Source organism: Dermacentor variabilis, chromosome 5, assembly GCF_050947875.1.
Source record: "Dermacentor variabilis isolate Ectoservices chromosome 5, ASM5094787v1, whole genome shotgun sequence".
Classification (NCBI taxonomy): domain Eukaryota; kingdom Metazoa; phylum Arthropoda; class Arachnida; order Ixodida; family Ixodidae; genus Dermacentor; species Dermacentor variabilis.
In genome coordinates this window covers 12,908,098-12,932,733 of record NC_134572.1, presented here as the reverse complement: position 1 = coordinate 12,932,733, position 24,636 = coordinate 12,908,098, and the positions used below count along the sequence as shown (strand labels likewise).

At 44.6% G+C, this 24,636-nt stretch overlaps 1 protein-coding gene across 6 annotated transcripts in view; it reads right to left on the bottom strand.

Moving 5' to 3' along the window:
- The window catches only part of LOC142582263 (uncharacterized), a 227,336-nt gene that overhangs the window by 81,064 nt on the left and 121,636 nt on the right, over positions 1–24,636 (bottom strand). For all 6 annotated transcript variants that reach the window (XR_012828398.1, XM_075691743.1, XM_075691742.1 and 3 more), the window contains exons 2-8: positions 16,793–16,888; positions 12,656–12,775; positions 7,541–7,639; positions 2,990–3,163; positions 2,342–2,429; positions 1,444–1,552; positions 999–1,063 (exon numbers count right to left, since the gene is read on the bottom strand). Coding sequence is in view for 5 of the 6 variants with exons in the window: in XM_075691743.1 (XP_075547858.1) it covers positions 999–1,063; positions 1,444–1,552; positions 2,342–2,429; positions 2,990–3,163; positions 7,541–7,639; positions 12,656–12,775; positions 16,793–16,888 (751 nt within the window). In the remaining variant the exon portion in view is untranslated. The remainder of the gene's footprint in view (positions 1–998; positions 1,064–1,443; positions 1,553–2,341; positions 2,430–2,989; positions 3,164–7,540; positions 7,640–12,655; positions 12,776–16,792; positions 16,889–24,636) is intronic.

The following is a 24,636-nucleotide window of genomic DNA, read 5'->3' as shown; positions in this document are numbered from 1 at the left end:
GTACAGGTACATGTGTTTCCTGCTGCCGGCGCTCTGTATCACGCCAGCTTTGTTACATAGCAAGTGCTCGCGCTGACAGAGTGAGATGTGTTCACGTTTGTCTGTGCACGTACGAAACCATGTCTGTTGAGTCACTAAGCGAATATTTACTGCAATTTATACGATCTGAACGACTACGAACCTTACGTCGTGAAATTGTTTAATACGTCACTGTCGTTGTGATCGTCTCGTTTTGCGGCGAAACATACCTTTCTTTTACAGGATACGAGGGCCATATTGAAAGCGGATGGGAAAATGTTGCGAGACAATGACAAACAATTAAGGTATAGGTGCAATGACCGAGGGATGTTTACAAGCTGCAACTTTTGGAGTTCCGCACTGCATTGCTGGTTTTACATAAGCGCGTTCCAGAAGAAAAACATTGACAGGTATTACGTTTGCAAGGCGTTCATCTGAAAAGTGGTCCAAAACAAATATAGATTCCAGACTACACTGCACGCATTAGATATCATAAGCTGCGACGACAGCAAACCTGTGCTCTGAACCGTGCTAGATAAACAGGATGCAGTCATTGTGTTATGAGCAGCTCATAATATGCCGTCGGACTTCTGACACGTAGACAGAGGTTCGCGCCATGGATGTAAAATCGGGGTTCTGGACATTAAAAATGGCTATCTGTGAAACACGTCTTCAGCTCTGTGGATTAAAACTTGAACAGCGGATTCACTGCGGAGCCCGTCTGCGGCACTTTTCCGAGAATTGAGCGCAAAAAATAATAAATGGTAATGAAAAGTTACTTTAATCTATGATACTTATTTAATTACCTACCTTGCTCCATTTACACAGATGAGCTGTTGTGAGCAAGGAAATCCAAAATTAACACCCAAAACTGAACCTCCAGGACAAAGTTCTATGATGGAACGTCTTAAGCCACGATTTCGATTTGCGGAAAGCACGAAAGGAAAAGCAAGAGTGAAAGTTCCGTGCCTGTTACGTACCTCCCTGAGGCCTGCTCTTGTCGTATATCTCGAACAGTATTTCGGAGGAATTCTGGTCGAGGGTGCTGAAAGAAAGAGCCCAGTCAGTGACTGCTTGCTTCTAAGGAAGGAACTTCAACGAGAATTTTGGCTTCTGTCTTACGAGAACAATCTAAATGCCTTTAAGATAGCTTTTTTTTAAGTCCGCCTTATTTTCCCTTTTCGTTTTTTGTTCTATTGCTGCAGCATGGCGTCTTTAGCGTTATTTTTATACCTTTTCTAACCCTCCTCCTCGCACTCTTGTGTTTTTCCTCTATAGTGAAAACAGACAGGCGCGGCTTCCCTTCAGGAAAGACCGTTGCGGCCTGTTTGCCCCAGCCTACACACTCGGGTCATGGTGCGGCACTGAGACAGCTACGCAAAAGGCAGCGCAAGCGCTCCCAGGATTAAAGAGCAGAGAACTCACAAGAGGAAATGCTCGTCCCAGAAAGGACTCGTCGTCTCCTTGGCAACGGTAGTCGTGCAGCGATGCGGGGGCTCGTCGAGCTCCACCACGCAGTACACTTCCTTGCAGCCTGTGCACAGAGGTTTGATTAGATTATAGGGTTTTACGTGCCAAAACCACTTTCTGATTATGAGGTACGCCGTAGTGGAGGACTCCGGAAATTTTTACCACCTAGGGTTCGTTAACGTGCACCTAAGTGTAAGTACACGGGTGTCTTCGCATTTCGCCCCCATCAAAATGCGCCCGCCGTGGCCGGGATTCGACCCAGCGACCTCGTGCTCAGCAGCCTAACACCATAGCCACTAAGCAACCAGGGCGGGTGTTCACAAAGGTTTGCCTTCCGTTACCTCTTACTTCCCTGGCGGTCGAACAACCCGATCGTTATGGCAGCACCAAAAACTCTTATAGGCTTTATTGTTTAATTTTACCTCGCATACTTCTGCGGCTTACGATTTCGAATAATTCCCTCTGTCGTGACAAACGCGAAATGCGTTTTTTTTTTTTTGCCGTGTTAACTGGCACATTTTATGAGGTGCTTCGCCACGCCTTGCTCACTAGTGTGCAGTGCTCTGAATTATCGATAATGAAGTTGAAATTCTTACCAGTAATCGTTGTTTTTTTTCCTATGCCTTAGGCATAACGACAAGAACTTACCATGTAACACGAAACACGAACATACAAATTCGTGTAGCAAATCGTCTAGAACCAAATATTTTATCAGATGACAAAGCAGAGTACTAATAATCCCTAGAACGTGGCGCAGCATGGCCTGAGTAGCCTTTGCGCCATTAAACCCGAACCAACAAACAATAATCACTAGAAAGTAACATTAATAATATATAAGCAACGTAACACGTACCTTTGTTTCCGCCTAAGTTGGAAGCCTTTATGACCTTCACAAGGAGTCGGTGATCGTGCTTGACTTTGTGCGACGGCGCTGAAGCATCCTGCAAGCCCAAAAATCGAACGCTATGCGAGGAAAATTAAAGCACTGACGCAGCTATAAAACGAGCTTGTCCCAACAGTCTGCCAGTTAGCCATGCACAGTACATTGAATGGACCGCTGAAAATGGTAGCCAACTCAAGTAGATAAGCTAGACTGCGTTTCTGGAATATACCCAATGCGCACCGTGAGTGGAGGCTTGGTAAACCAGAAGAGGGTGGCGATGTCGCCTTGACCAGCTCCATCTCACACCATACATGTCACGCATTTCAAAAGTGTCTCCTTGTGGCTACACAAGTGTCTATAAATAAAGAAATGTTACATCCCGTTCTAAAATAAACGGGGCTTCGCTCTGGTAAGTTCTTGTTAGATTTACTGCATAATAAGGGCCCGAACGAAACGGCCGAGAAAGAAAAATAGAGAACGAAAACTGCCCATAGGTGAATAAATAGAGCAAAATAAGATTTGAATTGTGCAGGTGTCCCGGTGCCCTGCTGTCCACTAAGGGCACGCGCAGGGATCAATGACGTCAAAGGGAAATAGAGAAAGAGGGATCACACTCACCACCTGACTAAGTTGCGTGCTCTGTATTATCTCGGAGACAGGTGCCCGGTGTTTGAAGCTAGGGAAATCCTTCTGTCCCGAGCAACTGATGTCGGCCACGGTGTAAGACAGCGCGTCCACCACCGCCTCAAGCACAACGTCGTCCAGGGCGCGCTGGTCCACCGAGTGCGGCTTCTGCGGGCAACAAAGCCATCGATGCGGCCAGCGAGCCTCCGCAGTGCTTGGGGATCACGAACTGACCGCAATGACACTGTGCTGTATTAACCAGCGCCAGTGTGCGCATTTTAGCCTTGCCATTTCACAAGGAATAATGACTGCGCATGTCGAATATACTGTCACGTGGGATATATAAGCGAGGGGCGCACGCCTGTAGGTAGGCAGACAGGGGTAGAAACGGCCAACTTGGAAGTAAACATTTTTTTTTTTATCGGGCGAACTTGCTCGTGCCCTTAGACCGATTAGCACAACTCAGCAGCGGTGAAAAACAAGCGTGGTCAGCGATGGTCGGCGGTCATCGAATGGACTGCTGCGCTTAAAATGCTGTTCCCTGTCTATAGAATCATCGTCGTGCACTCTAAACATAATATGACAATTAGTTTATGTATAACTATATGTTTCTGTTGGTCTAAGTGGTAATACCGTAGTGAGGCCATGTGGATTCGAATATTTCTATAAAAACGTGCTGTGCATGCCCTGCTCAGTACTTTGCATATGTTACCGTCATGGTGATATTGTGCCGGTCATTGTGACTCAAAATGATCGTATCGTCTTTTGTTGGAATAAATTTTTTCTAAACACATTACCATGCGATAACCGCAAAAGGTAAGAACATGCTAAAGAAGTCGGTTCTCACACGTCGGTTTTATCTGGAAAAAGGAAGAAGTTGCGTTGCTCTCTCTTTTTACAAAATGTTTATTCCTCCTCTTTCTACGAGTGGATACAATAGTCGAGATTCATGATCCCTCTTACATCGCCAGTGCATGTAGTATGATGTTTAATCAGGTAAATCGTACGCTATAATACAAACCATTGCAAAAGACAATAAATGCATTTCTTTTTTTTTTTTACATTTTCACCTACGTGCTTGCAGGTATGTCTGTTTTCACATGAATGTTTTTGCATGTTCGTCTGGCTTCTCACAAGCAACACAAGTACGCGATGACTTCCACATGAGCATTTTGCCTCAGCGTGTTTTGGTTTGTTTGAGTCGTTACGCTGATTCCCATATTTCAGGACGAACAAACTTGCCGATGTGAAGCATAAATTCAATTCAATGAACCAAAAGACATTTCTCAAGTACGTGCAGACAACGTTTTTAGTCCCGTGCAGCAAACATCGTCTTACGTATTCCGGAAGCCGTGCTGAAATTATATGCATTAGAAGAAAAAACGAAAACCGATATCTCCGTTTGGCAAAGCTTTCTGGTGCGAAAATCAGCCTTTTGCATGAACAAAAAAGAAGCGAGCGCATCAGCGAAACACGATTTCTTATTTCTATACCGGCTGAGTTTAAACGACTGAATGCCCAACTATTACGTTTGTGTAAATTGGTTACGTTTGCGTAATGTTGCAACGTTCTGGGCACATGCGCTGTGAAGGAGGGACATCTTTTACGTCCTATGATGGAAGCTATATTAATGGAAAGAACTAGAATTGAATAAGGGGAACGAAATGTTACGCGAAACGAAGTCGACGTGTTCTTTTTGCATACTTGTTGGTTTCGTGTTTGCGTCTGTTTCTGCAGTTTTCACTGATGCACCCTAGAGTGCGCAAACTAAGTTTGAAATACTCTTAAACTGAATAAGAGCGGCGGGTAACTCCATTTATTACACCCAGATAAACACCGAAGGCGCCCACGCCAACAAGAACAAAAATTACACATCACAAGCATAAAAATTATTTGTCCCGCGGAAGATACAGGCGAAATAACAGTTGCGTATTTTAACCTATTATGCGAATAGACAAAAAAAACAGTGAAAGCTGCTGACAGGGCCGGCACTGCAGGTAACATGCAATGAAATCATGACGACAGTCGTGGCATGTCTTCAGGAATTAGTTTGTGATTTGAACTTATTAATAGGCGTGAAGAAATGTTAATCAGCTTAGATCGCGAACGCTATATAAGAAGCTTATCAACAAGTCTCCTCAAGCAGCTAATTTAGGACCGCGATTTTCGAGCAGCTCGACTCGAAAGCAATTAAGGAAACAAAACGGAAGCGGCGCGGGAGATTTCATTACAAAAACACAAGGAAAATAAAAAGCTAACTAAATATGCTGAAACACAGCCCCTGCCGCGACGAACACAGAAGTATAATAGTAGTTTTTCTAGCAAAAAGAAAATAAAAAACCAACGAAGTGATTTAATGCCGCATCAAACAAAATAGAGTACATGGTTCTAGATTAAGCGCTATGCCCAGTCAAATTATCATGGGTTTGATCCTCAGAATAATCGCGATGTATACGCCATCTGCTGGACTCCCAAGAAATGAAGCCCTTGACCCGAGCAAAACACTGCGCTCATACGCCGCTGCAAGCGAAAACAAATGCTAAAAATCATGCAAGGAAGCTCGCAGCACTGAAATAATGTTATAAATATGCAAAGCGATGCCAAACTTGTGTCTTTTTTTTTTCTGCGCTTCGTAGCTCGCGGCAGTATAGTCCGGCAAAACTTGGAGATGTTCAGCATCAAAACCAGGTGCTTAGAAAAGTTTACCCGGCGATAAGGAATTTTGGATTAGGGCAGCCGGAGCAAAGGAAATTTCGTTATACGCATTGTCTGCACGGATTTCATCAAGCCAGCGATCCTTTCTTTTTTTTTTTTTTTTTTTTGTGCAGCCTCTCGAAGGACTCCTTCGCGCGAGCTACTTCGCGAAGCATGCAGCTGCGTTGCATGCGCTGACGCACACGAGCATTGCGCAAAGCGCGGACATAGACGAGTAGCAGATCCTTAAATTTTCCAAGATATCTTGCGGCGCTTAAGTTAGAATTGGTGTGGCATGGTGAGGAGAGCGATTTACGGAACTCCTCATACAAAGAGATATAGTGATCAACTTCTCGTAGTGATCGGCCCACCAATATACAGCCTGTTCACGTTAAGTCTGCTGACTTCCGCTGTTGTCACACATGTAGCTTGCTACATGTGTGACTACTAGCACGTGTATAAGCTTTGTGCAGGTTACACCGGCGGCCACATGGGGTACGTATACGACGCATTCCGATTCGCGGCGCTGCATGGCGTTGCGGCATTCATTAATAGCCGCGGTTTTATCCCAACCGATGCGCGCACGTTCATATAGGCAATGTATACTCTAACCGGTAGCCATACGGTGTTCGTTTCGGCTAAGATTCAAGATCAGTTATGGCGCTGTTGTGGATATATATGCAGTGCGTCGGGCGACGACACACAGAAAATAAATTGTTTATATAGGCTCCCAGTTAAACAAAGCTACAAGACGAAAGTCCACACAGCATACTAAGTACGCATGTATATATTCAGTCAGCAAAATGAGTAAATACAAAAGGGAGCCTCAACAGTGGTGAGCCAGCGCAGAAACACATAAGCCAATAAGAATAACCAGTTAGGGACATGGTAGAAGACGTGCTGTGATGAAGACTTCGTGACTGCGCATCCTGTTTCACACGCGCTGCTGCAAGCTTCGAAAGCCCTGCACGGTATTAGTGAGACAAAGCGTATCTCTCTGGAAGTCTGCGTTAATGAAGCAAACTATTTTAGATTCCTCCGCCATTTCGCCGTGGACTCAGGGAGCGAGAGCGGACAGTTGATGATCCGCCTTTCTTTCTTTCTTTCTTTCTTTCTTTCTTTCTTCCTTTCTTTCTTTCTTTCTTTCTTTCTTCCTTTCTTTCTCTTTCTCTTTCTTTCTTTCCTTCTTTCTTTTTTCTTTCTTTTTCTGTCTCTCTTTGTATTTGTTGATGTGCCAGCTGGATCAAGAAAGAAATAAGGTGGGCCAAATATCTCGGAAGGTAACACTCCCGTTACCGCAGCGCTTCTGTTACGGCAGAAGTATATTAAAAAAAGAAGACAATATCTTAGTTTCATACGTTAAAAATTACGGCGTCGGTGATTTTTTGTTTGTGATCACTTTAACAGACTGTGGAGGTCGCATCCAATTAGTAGGTGGACAAATGTTGCCCCAATGAATGAGGACTACAAGTGCACACGTATCACCTGTAAACTTGACAATACGTAATTCTTCGATTGTTTAGTATATTCGTATGCGCAATGCTAATTTTGTTTTATATTTTGAACCGCGATGTTCTGCTGTCTGTCAACTGTGGCGGTCAGTGGACGGTTACAAGCCCTTTTTCGAGGCTTTTTGTAACCTCGTCTTCCAATGTTGAAAATAAAACTGAATTGAGTTGAATTGAATTGATGACAGACTGTTCCGTTTGCGGCATGTACATACCTCGAGTGAACTCTCCGTTGCGGCGTTGTTATATTTATTAGTTTCATTCCTTGAAAACATAGAGAAGTGTGGTATAGCCGAGGTACTTTCTACCTTAATCTCAGTAGACAACAGAAACAGGCACTTACGTTTTCAGCAACCGAGGACTGCAGCGAAACCTTGACGTCAGGTCGCTGAACGAAGCGGACGACAAAGAGCTGCTCCGTGCTAATGCAGCATATCCTCAACTGCGAAACAAAAGCAGAACAATGACGTCAGTGTGCTCCACGATTGCTAACCCTAAAGATACAGGGCCTGGCTTAGACAATATTTGCGTCAGGCATTTAAAACTGGTTGCGCATTTAGTTTGCGACACGCTCTGTAATATTATCAACCTTATGTTTAAATAAGGTGCATTCCCTTCATTTTTAAAAAATACCAAGATTATTCCTGTTTTAAAAAAGGCGACAAACACACAGTTATTAATTACCGACCAACTGCAATTCTTTCCTGCCTTAGTAAACTCATTAAGAAATTATTTGTTAAACGACTTAATAACTACTTAACAAAGTTTAAGTTGCTAGAGAACAATCAATTTGGTTTCCGCCCAGGAAGTTCCACGAATCTAGCTGTTCTACCTCTAACTGACTACATAAAAAAAAATGTATTGATTCGGGAAACTTAGTCGGATCTGTATTTTTAGACTTCAGTAAAGTTTATGACACGGTTAACCATCAAGTCCTGTTTAATAAACTGGACTCTTATGGTATAACCGGTCCTGCTCTAACATTCTTAAAAAATTATTTACTTGACCGGCCATACACAGTACATGCAGCAAATACTTTCTCAGTAACAAAATGTATTAACCAAGGTGTACCACAGGGATCAGTTCTGGGCCCTTTGCTTTCCCTTATATATATTAATGATCTTCCGGATTCTCTTAACTCCACCAACTACGTGCATTGCATTTTATACGCAGATGACACAACCATATCTTCATCTGACGAATCTGTTACTACTCTTACATCTAAGTTAAATATTGCATTAAGTAACATTATAAAATGGTGTAGCAACAATTACTTAGTTCTTAATCCTTTAAAAACTAAATTTATGTTATTCAAAAGTGCTCAAAGGGCCTTAACTTCTATTCCTGAAGTAAAGCTTGGAATTCATTCAATTCCCGTTAGCACCGATGTCACTTTTCTTGGCATACATCTTGACCCTAACCTTACATTTCGCTCTCACTTCCAACATCTCAAGCACAAGACTGCGTTTGGTATACGTGCATTAATTAAAGCTCGCCCTTTTTTTTCTCGTGAGGCTCTGCTAGTGTTGTATTATGCGTTAATTCATAGTCACATTAATTACGGCATTGCTTCATGGGGCAACACGTACGCTTGTCACTTATCATCAAATCAACATATCCAAAATCAGTCAATACGCATTATCACTTCTAGCTCCATGCAATCCAATGCCTCTTTGTTACTTCGCGCGTATAATATCTTGCCTATTAATAATTTGTTCCAGTTTAACAGACTCGTCTTACTCCACAAGTTGCTTCATAATAACCTTACGTTTCCGTTCATTGCAACTGACCTTTTGCAGAATAAAAATATGACCAGATTTGCGGCTAACAATTTCTTGTTACCCATGGTTCATACCAATTACGGCAAAAAAACATCTTCCTTCGCTGCAATTTCTCTTTGGAATGAATTACCATCAACCATAAAATCCTGTACTTCTCTTGCAATTTTTAAAAATCACCTTAAGCATCATTTCCTGCGGTAACTAAACTACGATCTGGCGGTGTACCTTTGACTTTTATCTCACTTGTCATTTCTTGTATTTCATCCATGTTTTTTTCCGACTTTCTTTTATAACGTGCTTTTTCGTGTTTGATTGTAAATGACATGTCTAATGATGTATTTGATCTGTAGATGTTGTTCATAATACGATAATTTGCTGACTATTGATATCACCATCAATGTTGCTAATATTAACTGAAGGTCCCACTACAGTTCTTTCCCTTTGGGACCCTCGTCTGTATATTTGTCATGTAATTAATTCTTTTTTTGGAACCAATAAATCTGAATCTGAATCTGTAAAAACGCAGTTACATTTACTTTTCTTGTTTTGTTTCTTTTTTCCACCCGCTACCGGCTTGGTTTAAGAAAAACTTATTAAAAAAGTGCAGTTTAGTTCAGTTTGAACCAGAAATAAGGAAAAACATTTTAGAGCTCACACCCCTCCTTAATCAAGACTTATTGAGCTTTACATCTGTTCATTTTTTCAGTTTTTATATCATTTATAACTGCTTTTTACAATGTGCATGAGTCAGGAGCTTCGTTGGAGAACTGATCTGAACAGATACGCGTCTTCTAATTGACACTCCTGAAAACAGATTGAAGGCATCGTAACTTTTTTAGGCCACAATAGCCAGTTTTACTTGGGCGACCGCAACACCTTTGCGTATATGCAGGAAACCAGTGGAGGCGACAGTGCGCATGCGCAGTGCGCAGGAGCACGCGCGGTCTCTTGCATGCGCCTGCAGCTTTCCAAAAGCTGCGTAGCCTCTGTTGCAGGCTCTGCGGGCTTTGCGGGAGTTCTCGCGAGTACACGAGAGCGCATTTTCCGATAAGGCTCTTGCTGAAGATATGACTCCGGCTTGTAGGTTGACTTCGTGGCGGCTGATATTGGCTACCCAGTTTCAGAAGGTGGCATATGGCAGCGCTGAGTAGCACAACTAGTGCCGGTTCCGGCGCGTGACCGTCAGCAATCCCCTTCGAACAACCTCGCGCGCTGCGTACGTGGGTGGTTGCGGACGCCCAACCAAAACAGTCTAAGACTAGAACGTAATGTAGCCACTTAACAACAGAGTTACCTCCTGGAAAATGTCTCGACTCCTAGCTTAGACCGCAGATCGATGACAGGCCATAGAAGATACGACTAAACACCAGTAATCATTCATTTGGCTAATTCTTTTTGGATAATTACACAATTAAACATAACGCAAATTTCCCAGTTTTACAAGATTTGTAGCACTTTGTATAGTGGTTAAGGCTTTCAAACACAGATGGCTCGTGTTTTAATCTAGTTATGTAAATCGGGTTTGAATCACATACCCTATTTCTTTTTCTTTTTTCTTTTTTCGTTCGGATTTCATGTGTTTGCCGACATTTATATACCGGGTGTCCCAGTTAACTTGGATCAAGATTCAAAAAAAGAAACCAAGAGCTCTAGAGAAATCGTACCGTACCGATATCGTAGAAATTGGCGCACTTGGAACTGTAATTTTGCGCACTCATCTTGTTCTACAGATGGGCACGCTCGGAACATATGTTCCTTTTGTTCCCTTTAGCAATAGAAACAAGCCATGCGCAGGCTATGCCCATCTAATGCGTTTTGGTGGATTTGTACGGCCAGCATATGCTGCTGTCGATTACGTAAATCATTTTTGCTTGACGTGTCAGTGGGTCATCATAACGGGACATCTCAACGGTACCACGCCAGACCTGCACAAGGCTAAAATGATCCTGGCTCTGGCGGCAGCGCACGACGACGAGAGGAAGGCAGCCAAGCTACTCCGGATGTGGCATTGTGGAGGATGCCCTAGTGCGTCAACAATGCAAGTCCTTTGCGAGACGGGTAGCTTCATAAGAAAGCGACACACGACTGCGACGGTAGTTCAAGGGGCAGAAACGGGTGTTTTGGCATTCCTTGCTTCTAACCCTCGCGGTAGTGTGCGCGACGCCAGTGCGGAGGCCGGAACCTTAAGGTCATCAGTGAGGAGGATTTTAACAGAAGGGTCACATGAACCCGTTGGCCAGCAGCATGCATTGGCGCCGTCATACGACGAGAGCTGACCTTGTTCACCGAACCCACGCTTGAGAGCAGCACGATACCACTGCGCAACCGCACGTGGCTTTTTTTTTTTTTTCTTCATATTTCGCGGATTTTCTGTGCAACCCGGAAAAAAGGACGACGTGAGACGTATCGTACAGGAAATAACTCGATCAGTGGTTTCTGAAGGTGCTCTACAAATCTTTGTATCGTACTTGGGGTCCTACTTGGGGTAATAATTAAAAAGTAGGATAATTAAACTTAATTAGTGAATTATGGGGAAACTAAAGACTACGTGAGTTACTATATGCCAGTGCGAATAGCATGCGTTCGCTTCAATTCCCTTCCGACACACCTTTCATTTTTTTTTTAAATCATGGCTCAAGTTACGTGGGATACCCGCTATACAGGGTGTGTCAGCGAGCACTTTCAAAAATCTTTAAAGGTTGCCTGTGGCAGATATCACAATTCTAGTTCATGAGCTAGTCTACTCGAAGCGGCGGATAACACTTGCACAAAAAATTTAGATGCAACCTCGATTATTTAAAAAAATTCACTATATAAATTTCTAACTAATTACATTATGGCCCATATTGCAATTTACAAATCATAGCCGTGGAGTTCGCAAGGCGGATCCACTTGGAACGAATTTTCAAGAGGACCCCAGTTTCGAGATATATATTCCCAAACTTTGCGGAGAAATGGATTGGCGTTCCAGTTAATTTGTTAACAAAACGTCGTTTCAGCACTGAAACACACAAGTAACTGGAACACCAATGCATTTCTCCGCAAAGTTCGGGAATTTATACATCGAAACTTGTCGTCCTGACAATTCGTTCCAAGTGGATCCGCCTTGCGAAGTCCACTGCTAGAATTTGTAAATTGCAATATGGGTCATAAGATAATTAACTAAACGTTAATTAGTGAATTATTGTTCATTAGTCAATTTTTTTGTACAAGCAGTGCCCGCCATTTCGAGTAGACCGGCTCATAAACTAGAATTGAGCTATCTGCCACAGGCAACCTTTAAAAAATTTTGAAAATGTTCGCTGAAACATCCTGTATACACGCGTGCCCCCAGCATCACGCCGTGTTACGAGATGCCTAGGCGCTCATAAACAATCTCAAAGGTCAAAGCAAGACTTTACACTTTCGGGAAAACCATTTGATGAGTGCGCAGAGTTCGAAAAATTCGGCACTTGATTAGCTAACGCGGTAGCTCTAGCTTCCACAAGGCGTTAGTGCTGCAGGCATAGCCTGCGTCTGAGCGAAAGTGGGGGCGTCGAACCGCGGAACTCGGTTCCTTCAGAAGCCCTTCCCAGCATGTCGGAGTAAGGCGGTCGAAGCTCGCTTAGCAGTTTGAGCACGTTCGTCTTGGCCCGACGAGCGACTCCCTGGAGGCAGCCAGCCTACGAGAGACTTGCCTTTCCGTTAAGCTTTTCAACGAGGAGGTTGTACCGGTGGACAGTCCTTTCCGGGTCGTCGGTCTTCTTGACTTTGATCACCAAAATCAGTCGCTCGCAGGTGATTCCGGTCGTGATTGTCTGGAACAAGAAGAGAAACAACCCAGAGATCCAATGTCGCGTAGACGCGGAAATTGCTACAGTAGGAATGGCACTAGCAGCGTATGCCAGGAAGTCACTGCGAACTTTCTATGAACTTACCAAAAAGTGTCTGTTCACACGCTTAGGAAAGAAAATGTCTAATGCCTGTTAAAGTGTAATGTCTCTACCAAAAGCAAATGAACCACGATAAATGTCAACCGGGATACAAAGGCGATACAGTAAAAACGAAGATGCGACATTCTCTAAAGTTGCGTTTCATCTACGAGGTGCATGCACTAAATATATATACCTTTGCCATCCCGAAAATATCAGTATTTAGCGGTAGATCAAATATCAGCTCAGTAAAAGGTGATACGCCTTGTGAACTGGCCGGTTATAATTCGCAAAGTGCAAAATGTGCCCTAATGTACAAAACGTATCTTAGCGCATTTCTTACACTGTATTTTTTGTATATGTATTCAAATATGTAGTCTAATTATCGTATATTATAATCTTTCAGTGTACTCTCCCCCTTATACAATGCCTCTACGGGTCTGTAAGGTATCCTTAAATATATATATATATATATATATATATATATATATATATATATATATATATACTGAATCGAATTCTATGGTTTTACGCGCCAAACCCCGATTCGATTATGAGGCACGCCGTAGACCTGATTAATTTTGACCACCAGGGGATCTCTAACGAGCCCCCAATGCACGGGACACAGGCGTTTTTGCATTTCGCTTCCATCGAAATGCGGCCGCGGCGGCAAGGGTTCGATTCCGCGACCTCGTGCTTAGCAGCGCAGCACCATAGCCGCTAGGCCACCGCAGCGGGTCTCACGAATATTACGATTACTGGAGCTATATAGGGAAAGAGTCAATGCATATTTTTTTCCTATGGCCACTTTCGGGGCCCGAGCCAACCAGTAAAATCGGTGACCTCCCATATTTTGCTAGTCTATAGACACAGTTGAACGGACTACCAAAAAATTTCCGAGGACATTTAGGCACTTCTTATGAGTTGAGGATGCGGAAGCATTAATGTCCAATTGGACGCCGCTCAGCGGTCCATCGAGTTATGAACTCCTCGCGAGCAAGCAAGCGCCTTGAAACACTTGGCGCTCCTGGGTCTGGCCTCACCGAGGCGCAGTCGGAATCGCAGGCGAGGGCTCGTGCGCAGAGGCACGCGCGGACAACACAGGCTTCCGACAGCGCGGGTGACGAGGCGTCGCGGCCGATGGGAATTCGGGCGCCGTTTCGCTGCTATAGACAGACGCCGGCTTTTTCGCACTCATAATGCTACATGCATTGAAGTAAATGAACCTAGTGTCCTCTCCATATTTCTATTTTCTTTTCTACATTTAGAAGCAGAGAAAAGGAAGTATCCCGCATTTGACGTCATATTTAAAGCCTGTGTAGTTCGAATAATAGTTCAAACCGAACTTGTTTCAGATGTCAAAGCCATTAAAAACGGACAGAAAAACATACAAACTGAGCTAGCAGGTATCAAGAAAAGGCTTGACGATTTAGAAGAAAAATCAAAATCCCTAGAACGTTTCGACACTAACCTAACATGCATGCAAGACAACGTAGATAGCCTCGCTGCTCAGAACAGCTCCTTATTATCGCGTCTGGATGATCTGGAGGACAGGTCTCGTCGCGATAATTCAATATTTCATGGCCTACCCGACTCGAAAGAAACCTGGCAACAGACAGAAGAAAAACTGACCTGACTACTTAACGCTGCTCTTGGACCTTTTCCCAGCAGTTCAATTCAGCGGGCCCACCGGCTCGGCACTTACCAAGCTAACAAATGTCGCCCGATAATTGCTAAATTTACTAACTACAAAGCGAAAGAATCGGTACTTTCATCACGCGCGCAGTTAAGACCTAGCAACATTGCAGTTAATGAGGACTTTTCACCCGCAACTCGACTTGCCCGTAAAAAACTAATTGAGTTTGCGAAATCACAACCGGACTCGCCACAGTTTAAACTCAACCACAAGAAACTGCTACTAAACAACATATGCTACATGTACCATTCTAACTCGAATAGTATTCAGGAGATGCCAAGACGCAACGTCGGCCTAAACCATGTTTCAGCTGACTCGCAACACGTTCCTACTTAGGGACACGTGAGGGGCAGTGGGCATGCGTAAAATAATCAAGTCAGCATCCTTTATACTAACATCAGAAGTGTTCTGAAAAACCGTGACTCATTATCATCCGCAATGGGCACGTGTTCAGCCCATATAATAGCTTTAACTGAAACGTGACTCTCGAATGACATTCAAGACTCGGAACTGTTTCATGATAGCAAACAATTCACGATATACCGCTGTGACCGAACAGAGCGCCGTGATGGCGGCGTACTTCTTGCCCTTTCGAAACGCATCCCATCGTCACCCATTCACATCAGCACCAATCTAGAATCAGTGTGGGCTACAGCAACTCTGAACCATCAAAAGGTAATTTTAGGCGTTTGCTATCGTCCACCTTCCTCGTCACCCGCATTTACCAATGAATTGCATGATATAATTAGTACCATTACGACAAAGTTTCCTTCTACACCTCTTTTCTTATTTGGTGACTTTAATTTTCCTAATATAGTTTGGAACAGTGATATACCCAACTTATTATCTTCTTCTTCTGATTCAAAAGATTTCTTGGGTATTTGTACTACATTTTCATTAACTCAATTAGTCACACAAGCCACGAGATTAACATCCACTTCCGCAAACATTCTCGATTTGATCCTAACCAATCGTCCCGATTATACCTCTACCATCCATTACTTCCGCAAAAGTATTTGGTCCTGGGACCTCTATTATTCCTTATCTACATTAATGACTTTCCTTCAGCAATAACCTCTGACGTACATTTATTTGCAGACGACTGTGTAATCCTCAGAGAAATAACTAACGAACACGACATCTCCCTGCTTCAGGCCGATCTCAATAACGTCAGCAAATGGTGCCGATTGTGGCGAATGGAACTCAACATTAACAAATGCAAATTTCTGAGAGTATCCCGATCTAACGATAATCTGCCTGTGTACTACTTGAATAACGTTGCTTTAGAATCTACTAACTCATATAAGTACTTAGGCCTACATATAACATCTAGATTAACATGGAATCATCACGTCGAATACATAATTAATCAAGCTAACCGCTTGATGGGATACTTACGCCGTAACTTTTCTCATGCTCCCTCTCCTTTAAAATTACTACTTTATAAAACCCTGTTACGGCCAAAATAAGAATACGCTGCAGCTATATGGGACCTTTACCACGAAAACCTAATACATTCCCTTGAACTCATCCAAAACAACGCCACTCGTTTTATTCTTTGGAATTACTACCGTGGTGCGAGCGTTTCTTCAATGAAATCGAATCTGGGTTTTCAACCGCTAGGAACACGTCGAAAAATTTCCCGCCTTTCATTTTTTTATAACGTGTATCACCACCCTATACTTCATCCAAAATTCATGTCGCTACCATATTACTTATCTCACCGTACTGATCATCATCATAAAGTTAGAATTGGTACATGTAACACGACACACTTTTTACACTCATTTTTGCCACGTACGTCGAAAGATTGGAATGAGCTTCCTTCTGACATTGTTTCCATTAATAACAATGATCATTTTCGAAAAGCACTAGCTAACAATGTACAACAGCAAACATTTGTACGAACTGCTCCTGGTGTTTTCCTTTTTCTTGTTTAATGTTACTTTTATATGTCATGTTCTATTACTGCATTTATCATACTTTCAGCTAACATTGTATAATTAGCAAATATTGTGTATAAGCTCATGATTTATTTCCTTCTTATTTGTTGTATAACCCACTCCCCTCTCTAATGCCGAAAGGCCCTGAGGGTAAATAAATAAATAAATAAATTCGCGTTCGATCCTATTCGAAAATTTTCCCCCTCAGACACACATGGTAATACGGAAATAGTCGGCAGCACAGCTACCGTGCCAGACACTCACAAGACTCTCTTTTGACTCCAGCACGACGTGGGCATCGTGTAGCTTCGGCTTTGCGCTGTCGGGATGAACGCCTTCGAACTCTACCACGATGTTGTTCTGCAAAGAAAGAAAAGAGAAAGCCATCGTTCTGAGCAATGTTCCCGACATCAGCTATTATAGGCGATATCGTGGCGGTACAGTTTTGCTACACGCATAACTCTAGAATGAGAAACCTAGTTCAATCAAAATTTGCTGCGCATTGTCCACTTATACACGTTATGCAATGAACTACTACACATGCTAAATTTCGAAGACAAATTTGTAAAAACTGAATTTTATTTTTGCCGGCATACTAAAGTTTAAGAACCACATTTTTCAGCAATAATTTTCACAAAGCTCAAGCTATTGTGCTTTGTTTATAATTATTCAAGCCTCAACTTATAGCAGCCCAAAATAATAAAGTTCTAAACAGCCAGAGTTTCGTTTGCCAACTGCTGTTCACACAGCATAACACCTTTTACATTAATACTTTTCTACGACATGTACGTGTGGGCGGAACGCGGGAAAAGGCGCCAAGTTTCCACCATGCAACTCCACGGTCACTAAAGAACACGTGACTCAGAAAGACACCTCCCCCTCTAACGTGCTTATGCAACTACGGTAATCAGCGTCACGAGCTCTGAAAGCGCATTCGGAAAATTGAGGGCATCACAGCGAATCCACGCAGACAGCGGGTCAAGCGCCCTTCGAAGCTTAAAAGTGTGCATGCATGGAGCACGACAGGTAAGCCACGCACTGGAGCGCCTCGTCGTGTCCGCGACGAAATGTGTGCCGAAAGATGACAACGCTTGAAAAAAACAAAATACAGAAAGGGTAGGGAGGTGGGGGGAGGGGAGATTACCGCGTTGAATACAAGCGTGACAGGGAGGCTCTACAAAGGCGAGGACAGCGGGCGCGCTCTCTTTTGCCTTGTTTAGCTCGCAGAACTACTTATTTATTGGCTTGACCGGCGTCGAGTTACAAAGCTGGCAGGCGAGCGAATTCACGATTGCTGCCAGTCACGTAGCTCCATAGCTGAAACGAGACAGCCTGTCAACGAGGTGGTTGCGCTTCGTTCGACCAAACAGCAGGTTTGTTTAAAGCGCGGGAACGGGGTATTAAAAATTAAATTATGGGGTTTTATGTGCCAAAACCACTTTCTGATTATGAGGCGCGCTGTAGTGGAGGACTCCGGAAATTTCGACCACCTGGGGTTCTTTAACGTGCACCTAAATCTAAGCACACGGGTGTTTTCGCATTTCGCCCCCATCGAAATGCGGCCGCCGTGGCCGGAACGGGGTATGTTAAAGCGCGAGAATAGCGGCGGCACCGCCGCCATTGTCTGCCATTTAGACTCTCTGATTGGCTGTCGAGAGCTCAAATGCCTTGAAATCACGTGTCTTGAAAAAAGTTTTGCAAAATGCAATTTTGCATTTTCATCCAAATGACGAAACGTGACATGCAGCTGCAAATTTTATCAACAGACTTTTTTCTAGTTCTTGACAGCTATATTGCGAGTTTAGCTCTTTAAAAAGAAAGTGAGCGGTAGCGTGCGGAAGCCGGTGCAATGCATCTGCAACTTCGTGAATATGTGGTGCTGGTTCATGATCGGAGGCGTCTCCACAACTCGTTCATCTAGGGTGGAGCTTCTGCACCGCCACCTCCTTTTTCTTTTTCTGATGATATTGTTTGTGTAAGTTCTCCTATAGGCGGCGTTGTTCAAGTTTCTTTTATAGGGTGCCTCGATGCCCGCAGCTCTCCAACCCAGCGCCAGACGCTTCGGGCACAGACAAGCACGTTTCTTTTTAATTTGGACTTAACATTATATGAGGCGAAGCGCGAACTTCTGATTACTTCGCCGCGATACACGAAACAGGCGCCCATTCCTCGAAAGCACTCACTTGCATGAAGTAATTTGCTGTAGAACGATCACACTGCCTTTTCTATTATTATTATTCTTGTGCACGGCCGCTAAACAGCTCCGGTCTGTATTCATATTCCTGTGGCATGGTTAAGTGCATCCTCTCTGTAGTGTTCAAATTGAATTATTGTGTTGGTTGCAACGTGTACTCGATGTGCCATGCAGCGATTGGTTCATCGTCCATGCGGAGTCAGCAGATCTCTGTTCCAGTAATTGATTTTCCGCAGTTGACCCAGCTGCAGCGCTAAATAAACGAAAGTTGATTAAATGAATTGTGTCGTCGATTTAGCCATCAAGACAGAAGCGTGCGTTTGCTTGAGATAAGAATGTGAAGCTCCTTCGTTCCTATAGCACGGAAATTATAAGTTTTAAGTGGAAAAATTGACGCCGCTCTGCACGGTATCGCTAACACTTCCTGTTCCCAAAGTATTCGCGCTCTCCACACAAGCAGGCAACGCGAGCCATGCTCAACTAGCGTGAACGTTCAACCTCTAAAATGCCAGCGTTCACGGCCTTCTGGCATCTCTACTTTCACTAGCGATTGAGGTCAACCCAAATCAAACGTCTAATCATATTTGGGATAAGGACGGTGAAAGTCAAATATGCGATTGAAAATGAGTGTGTAGCAGCGCTTGGTCCGAATTCTATCTGGATCGAGGTAGCCCGCGATCGAAAGTGCCCCCTAGACAGCGGTATGAACCACCTTCACAGATTAGTGCACTGCCCTGACTTTCTTCGTGACGAACGAACCACGAATTGCACGTTGGCAACAGCCAGTGATCGTTTTAGCTGTTTCAGCTCGTCATCTGATTTTCAGCAAGAGTCTTGTGAGAGTCTTGTGAGTCTTGTGAGTCTTGCAGAAGTCCTGCAAGAGTCTTGTGAGAATGGGTGCCTTAACGGCCTTAAAGGGACACTAAAGCGAAACAATAAATCAGTTTAGTCTAATGAAGCATTCTTTGAGAACCCTGCAGGCAGTCATTTCAAAAAATAGTTTGATTACTAGATGAGAAAATGAAGGTCCAAAAATCAGTATTTGAATTTCACGCCGAAACCACAGCGCCGGTACGTCAGCGTGACGCCAGGGATTCCAAAGTATGTTTTCGCATTTGGGCCGCGTTGGCTGAATAAAGGTTCCCGAAACTTGCCATACTTGTTGTTTGGTTCCTTTACAACATAATGTAGTCAATCTGTACCACTATATATAATTAGTAGGCCCTACAATATGCCATCAGGATCCAAGACGTCACAGCCCCCAGGTGCGGTAACTTAAGTAGGCATCGCCACACGTATTTCGTTTTTGCGCTTTTTCTGGCTTACCAAACGTCTTATCGTTGCAAGAGTGGTGTTGTAGTACGGTAATTCATTGATGCAGAAGAAATCATTTTTCACTTCAGTGTCCCTTTAACACCAGCAATATCGCTCATTGTAGAGACGCCAATTCAATAAGTTAATAAACAAACCTATCGCACGTGGAGCCTGCACGATAGCAATAACGCGGCCTAGAACGTGCACTCATCACCACTGGTAGGTCGCGCATGTCTCGAAGTAGAAACCAAGCGCGTTGGAGCCAATTCATGATGAGTCATTCCGTTTCCCGGGGACACGAATCCTAGCTAATGAAGCTGACGACGGCTTGTACGCAGCAGACGACGAAAGCGAGAAGCGCTTTTGACTGAATAATTGTACGCTTTGAGCTGTAGCTGATTTGAAAATTGTAACAGCGCTAACACATACATCCACAAAAGAACAAGGACGAGACAAAGGAAGGGAACAAGGACAACAACGAACAAGGACAAGGGAAGGGAAGACAAGGACAAGGGAAGAAGAAGAAGTCCCTCCGAGCGGCCGCTGCTTCTTCGGTGAGATATTGTTTTCTGTTTTCTTCAAGAATCAGTGCAGTGTTGAGGCTTCGCTGTTGTCCAGAGAGAACAGACATCCCGTGGGATACAGATGTGCTAAAGATCACGCACAATATCGCGTAGTTTTGCTGCGCTCCGCCGCGCATCTACGCCTACCACGGCGGTAGGCAGCAAATAATAATAATATTTGGGGTTTTACGTGCCAAAACCACTTTCTGATTATGAGGCACGCCGTAGTGGAGGACTCCGGAAATTTTGACCACCTGGGGTTCTTTAACGTGCGCCTAAATCTAAGCACACGGGTGTTTTCGCATTTCGCCTCCATCGAAATGCGGCCGCCGTGGCCGGGATTCGATTCCGCGACCTCGTGCTCAGCAGCCCAACACCATAGCCACTGAGCAACCACGGCGGGTAGCGGTAGGCAGCAAAGAACACCGGCACAAGCCATATGTCCAAAAGCGCGTTCCTAGGCGCATGAGTGCGGCAGAATCGGAGCCGCACTCGGAAGTGCCACAACACGCGCCTAATGTCATCAAGCCGGCGACGCTAGTTTTCAGCGCTGCCCTACCTTCCAGCGCACCTTAATGGCTGAGACAAGCGAAAGTGAAGCCAAGAAACCACGGGTTGACAACGACAAGACATCTACCTATGAGCTAAGTGAAGATGAATACATAGACTGCGATGAAACCCCGTTCTCCTTGGTATCGTATAAAAAGAAGCGGTCTGAGGGAATTCCAGTTGTTTTTCGACCCTCATAGGAAGGGCGCAACTTCTGGCAAGTGAATCCAAACCGCGCTGCGTCTGAAATTGTCTCCGACGCAAAGAAAAAAGTACAGTCATTCCGCGTAAACAGAGATGGAAGTTTCTCTGCCACGTTACTTCAGTCTCATCTGCAAGACATCTACTGTCGATGAGCGAAGTGGCTGGTTTGGGAGTCAAACCATTCATTCCGGCGTCTTATACCAAGAATGTCGGCAAGATACGCCATGTGCCAGTTGAGTATACAGAAGAACAACTGGTTGACTTCCTGAAGGACTTTGGAGTGACATCTGCCCGTCGTCAGGCACGCTACAATCGCCAAGGAGACGGAGAGGTAGAATCACGCCCTCTGAGAACCGTCATTCTCCATTTCAGAGAAGACAAACCAATGCCGCAACGAGTGCATCTAGGTTTCACAAGTCATCCCGTATAAGAATATCACGGTCCTGCTCTGAGATGCTACAATTGCCAGAGATTTGGACATTCATCGAAGAACTGCCGCAGTCCACGTCGCTGCAAGATATGCCCAGAAGACCACAACCATTCAAAGTGCAAGTCTGTGTGTCAGTCAAAGTGTGCCAACTGTGGCGGAAACCATACAGCTTCCTACTCCGGGTGCCCTCAGAGCAGAGCTGCCTCAAGGTTGCGCAGACATGAGTTTAAATACGAAAGCCTACCTCTTCGTAATGCGCCCCCACCCAACCTTGATGCTGTAAGATGCGCGCCTCCAACTGCCAACAAAGAGAAAAAGCAAGTGGTCAATATGAACTATTCTGCAGCTCTAAAGCACTCAGGTCGACAACGTTCTGACAGCGAGCGACACGATTCACCTCCAGAGAATACTACTCATCTTGCCCAGGCTTCGAGTGAACTTCGCCGACATTCTAAACAACGCCCTGTGTCATTGACACAGCAACCTCACCTAACATCTGAGCGACTACCTCAACATTCGCCTCAGCCACATCTGTCGTCCCAGCGACCATCTCAGTCAGCTCTTCAGCGACCTGCTTCGAGCACACATGGAGCTTCAGCGTGTTTGGGATCCGACTGCTGGTACGATCTGTTGGGAACTCGGCGCTGACGCCCGTGGTTGTACCTGGGTCGCAAGCCCCAAGGGTAGCGTTGGCCTGGCGGCCTGGGGTACAACTGGAAGCATCCGAAGGTCCCGGCAAAGCATGAGTCGACTGGTAACAACGAAACAACTTGTTTATTTTAACATCGCAAAGAGTTGGTGGTCAGGTTTGACCGAAGTAGAGAGACGGGAGAGCACTTCACTCAACAGAAGAAATCGGAGCCCTCCCTTTTGCGTCCGGGGGCAGCTGTTTTTATACTCTCGCAGTTGAGGGCAAGAAGGAACCCCTCAAAAGACGAGCACGTGAATGTACAATGGGCTAATGGTGACGCACACTGTCGTAGCGATGCCGTAGCACCATGACGAGCACGATCTCGTAGCACCCTGTCGAGCACGATCTCGTAGCACCCTGTTGTAGCGCTGCCGGTCGGGCACAATGACTGTAATGAGAGGACGGTCCCGGCTTTGGCATCGCCTGTTTCGGGCACAATGACTGGAATGAGGATGATCCCTAGGCGGTCGCATCGCCGCAGTCGCGCCTGGAAACACCTGGCGATGAGTGTTGCGGCGACGACGATCGGGCCAAAATGTCTGCCGCCCCGCCGCAGTCGCGCCGGCAAAACCACGTGTCGCAGGCGAAACGCAACAAGCGTTGTTTGGTGATTGCGCGTCTTTACCCGTGGCACAGATAATCCTGCCCATGCTATTTACAGCTCTGCGTGTAATTCTCAGTGCCATTCCACACGCAAACAACCTGCCAGAGGTAAAAGCACTGCTTTCTATGGTATCGTTGGTGCTTCCACAACCACCCCTCCCTCCCTTTCCTCTCTTTGCTATCTCTCTCTCTCTCTCTCTCTCTCTCTCTCTCTCTCTCTCTCTCTCTCTCTCTCTCTCTCTCTCTCTCCACAACCACCAAAAGCTCCACTGCAGGCTTACAATGAATAATCGTTATAACAATGTTTTCATATTTCAGTGGAGTGCTAATAGCCTTCGAAATAAAAGTCAGCTGATTTTCGCAAACTACTAGCTCAACATACCTTCCCTGTTTTATGTATACAGGAGGCAGGCGTACGAGATTACTTTTGTCTTTCAAACTATGTTATATATAGATCATCGCGCATTGTTGGAAGTAGCAGAGCGATGTTATGCGTGAGAAAAGACCTGCCGTCCTATTTAATACAATCGAGCGATTTAAATATACCGGAGTTCGTAGCATGCAAGATATCTTTTGGAGATACAAGCGTCACAGCGATCAGTCTTTATCTACAATGTTCAAGCAAAATATCAGTAGACAGCTTGGTGAATGTGTTTGGTATCGCAAACCCACATGTGCTGGTTTGTGAGGACTTCGACGCACATAACGTCATCTGGGGCAGTGAATATAAAGATTCCCGTGCAAGCATTATAGAGTCTGCCGCAGAAAAAAGTAATCTGATTGTGTTAAATGACAGCTCTCCAAAGTTCTTGCGGGGGTTTCGTTACTCAAGCTTTATAGATGTTACGCTCTGCTCCCAAGACCTTCTTGATGGCGTTGAGTGGTCAACGGACATAGAAACGCACGGTAGTGATCATTTTCCGATCCTGGTAAAACAACGCCTCATACGGAGTGAGGGGACCCGCCGCTACTCAAAACATACTAATTGGCAAAGCTTTCGGCACCATTTAAGTAATTCATTGGGCGAAAATCCGAACTTTCAAAGTTTTGCAAATATATTGTGTGAGTCTTACAAGATCTGCACAAAGCAAGTCATTGTTCGAAATGAATACGTTGCAGTCGACGGCGAACATGAATGCCTAAGAGCAATTAGAAGGCGCACAGAACGGGCTTACCGCCGCAGTGGAAAGCTGGATGACTACAAGATGGCACAGAAAGTTCAGTCAACTTCCCGCAGACGCTTACAAAAATTAGGTATAAGGAAATGGCGAGAATACTGCGCGTCCTTGTCGCCGTTTACTCCAGTTCCCAGAATATGGTCCGTTGTCCGATCTTTTAGTGGTCCAGTTACCCAGAGCCATCCCTTTCGAGCCCTTGTCGTAGCTCGAAGCACTCCGGAAACATCTGTTGCTGACGAATTTCGTTAACTTATATCCACACCGAGAATTCCGTTTACTTGCCTACATTTAGTAAAGCAATGAAGGGGGCTAGTTGGTGAACGTTCGTGGTTATATTGCGCTCAGTTTTACAAACACGATATTAAGGAAGGACAGGACGTGG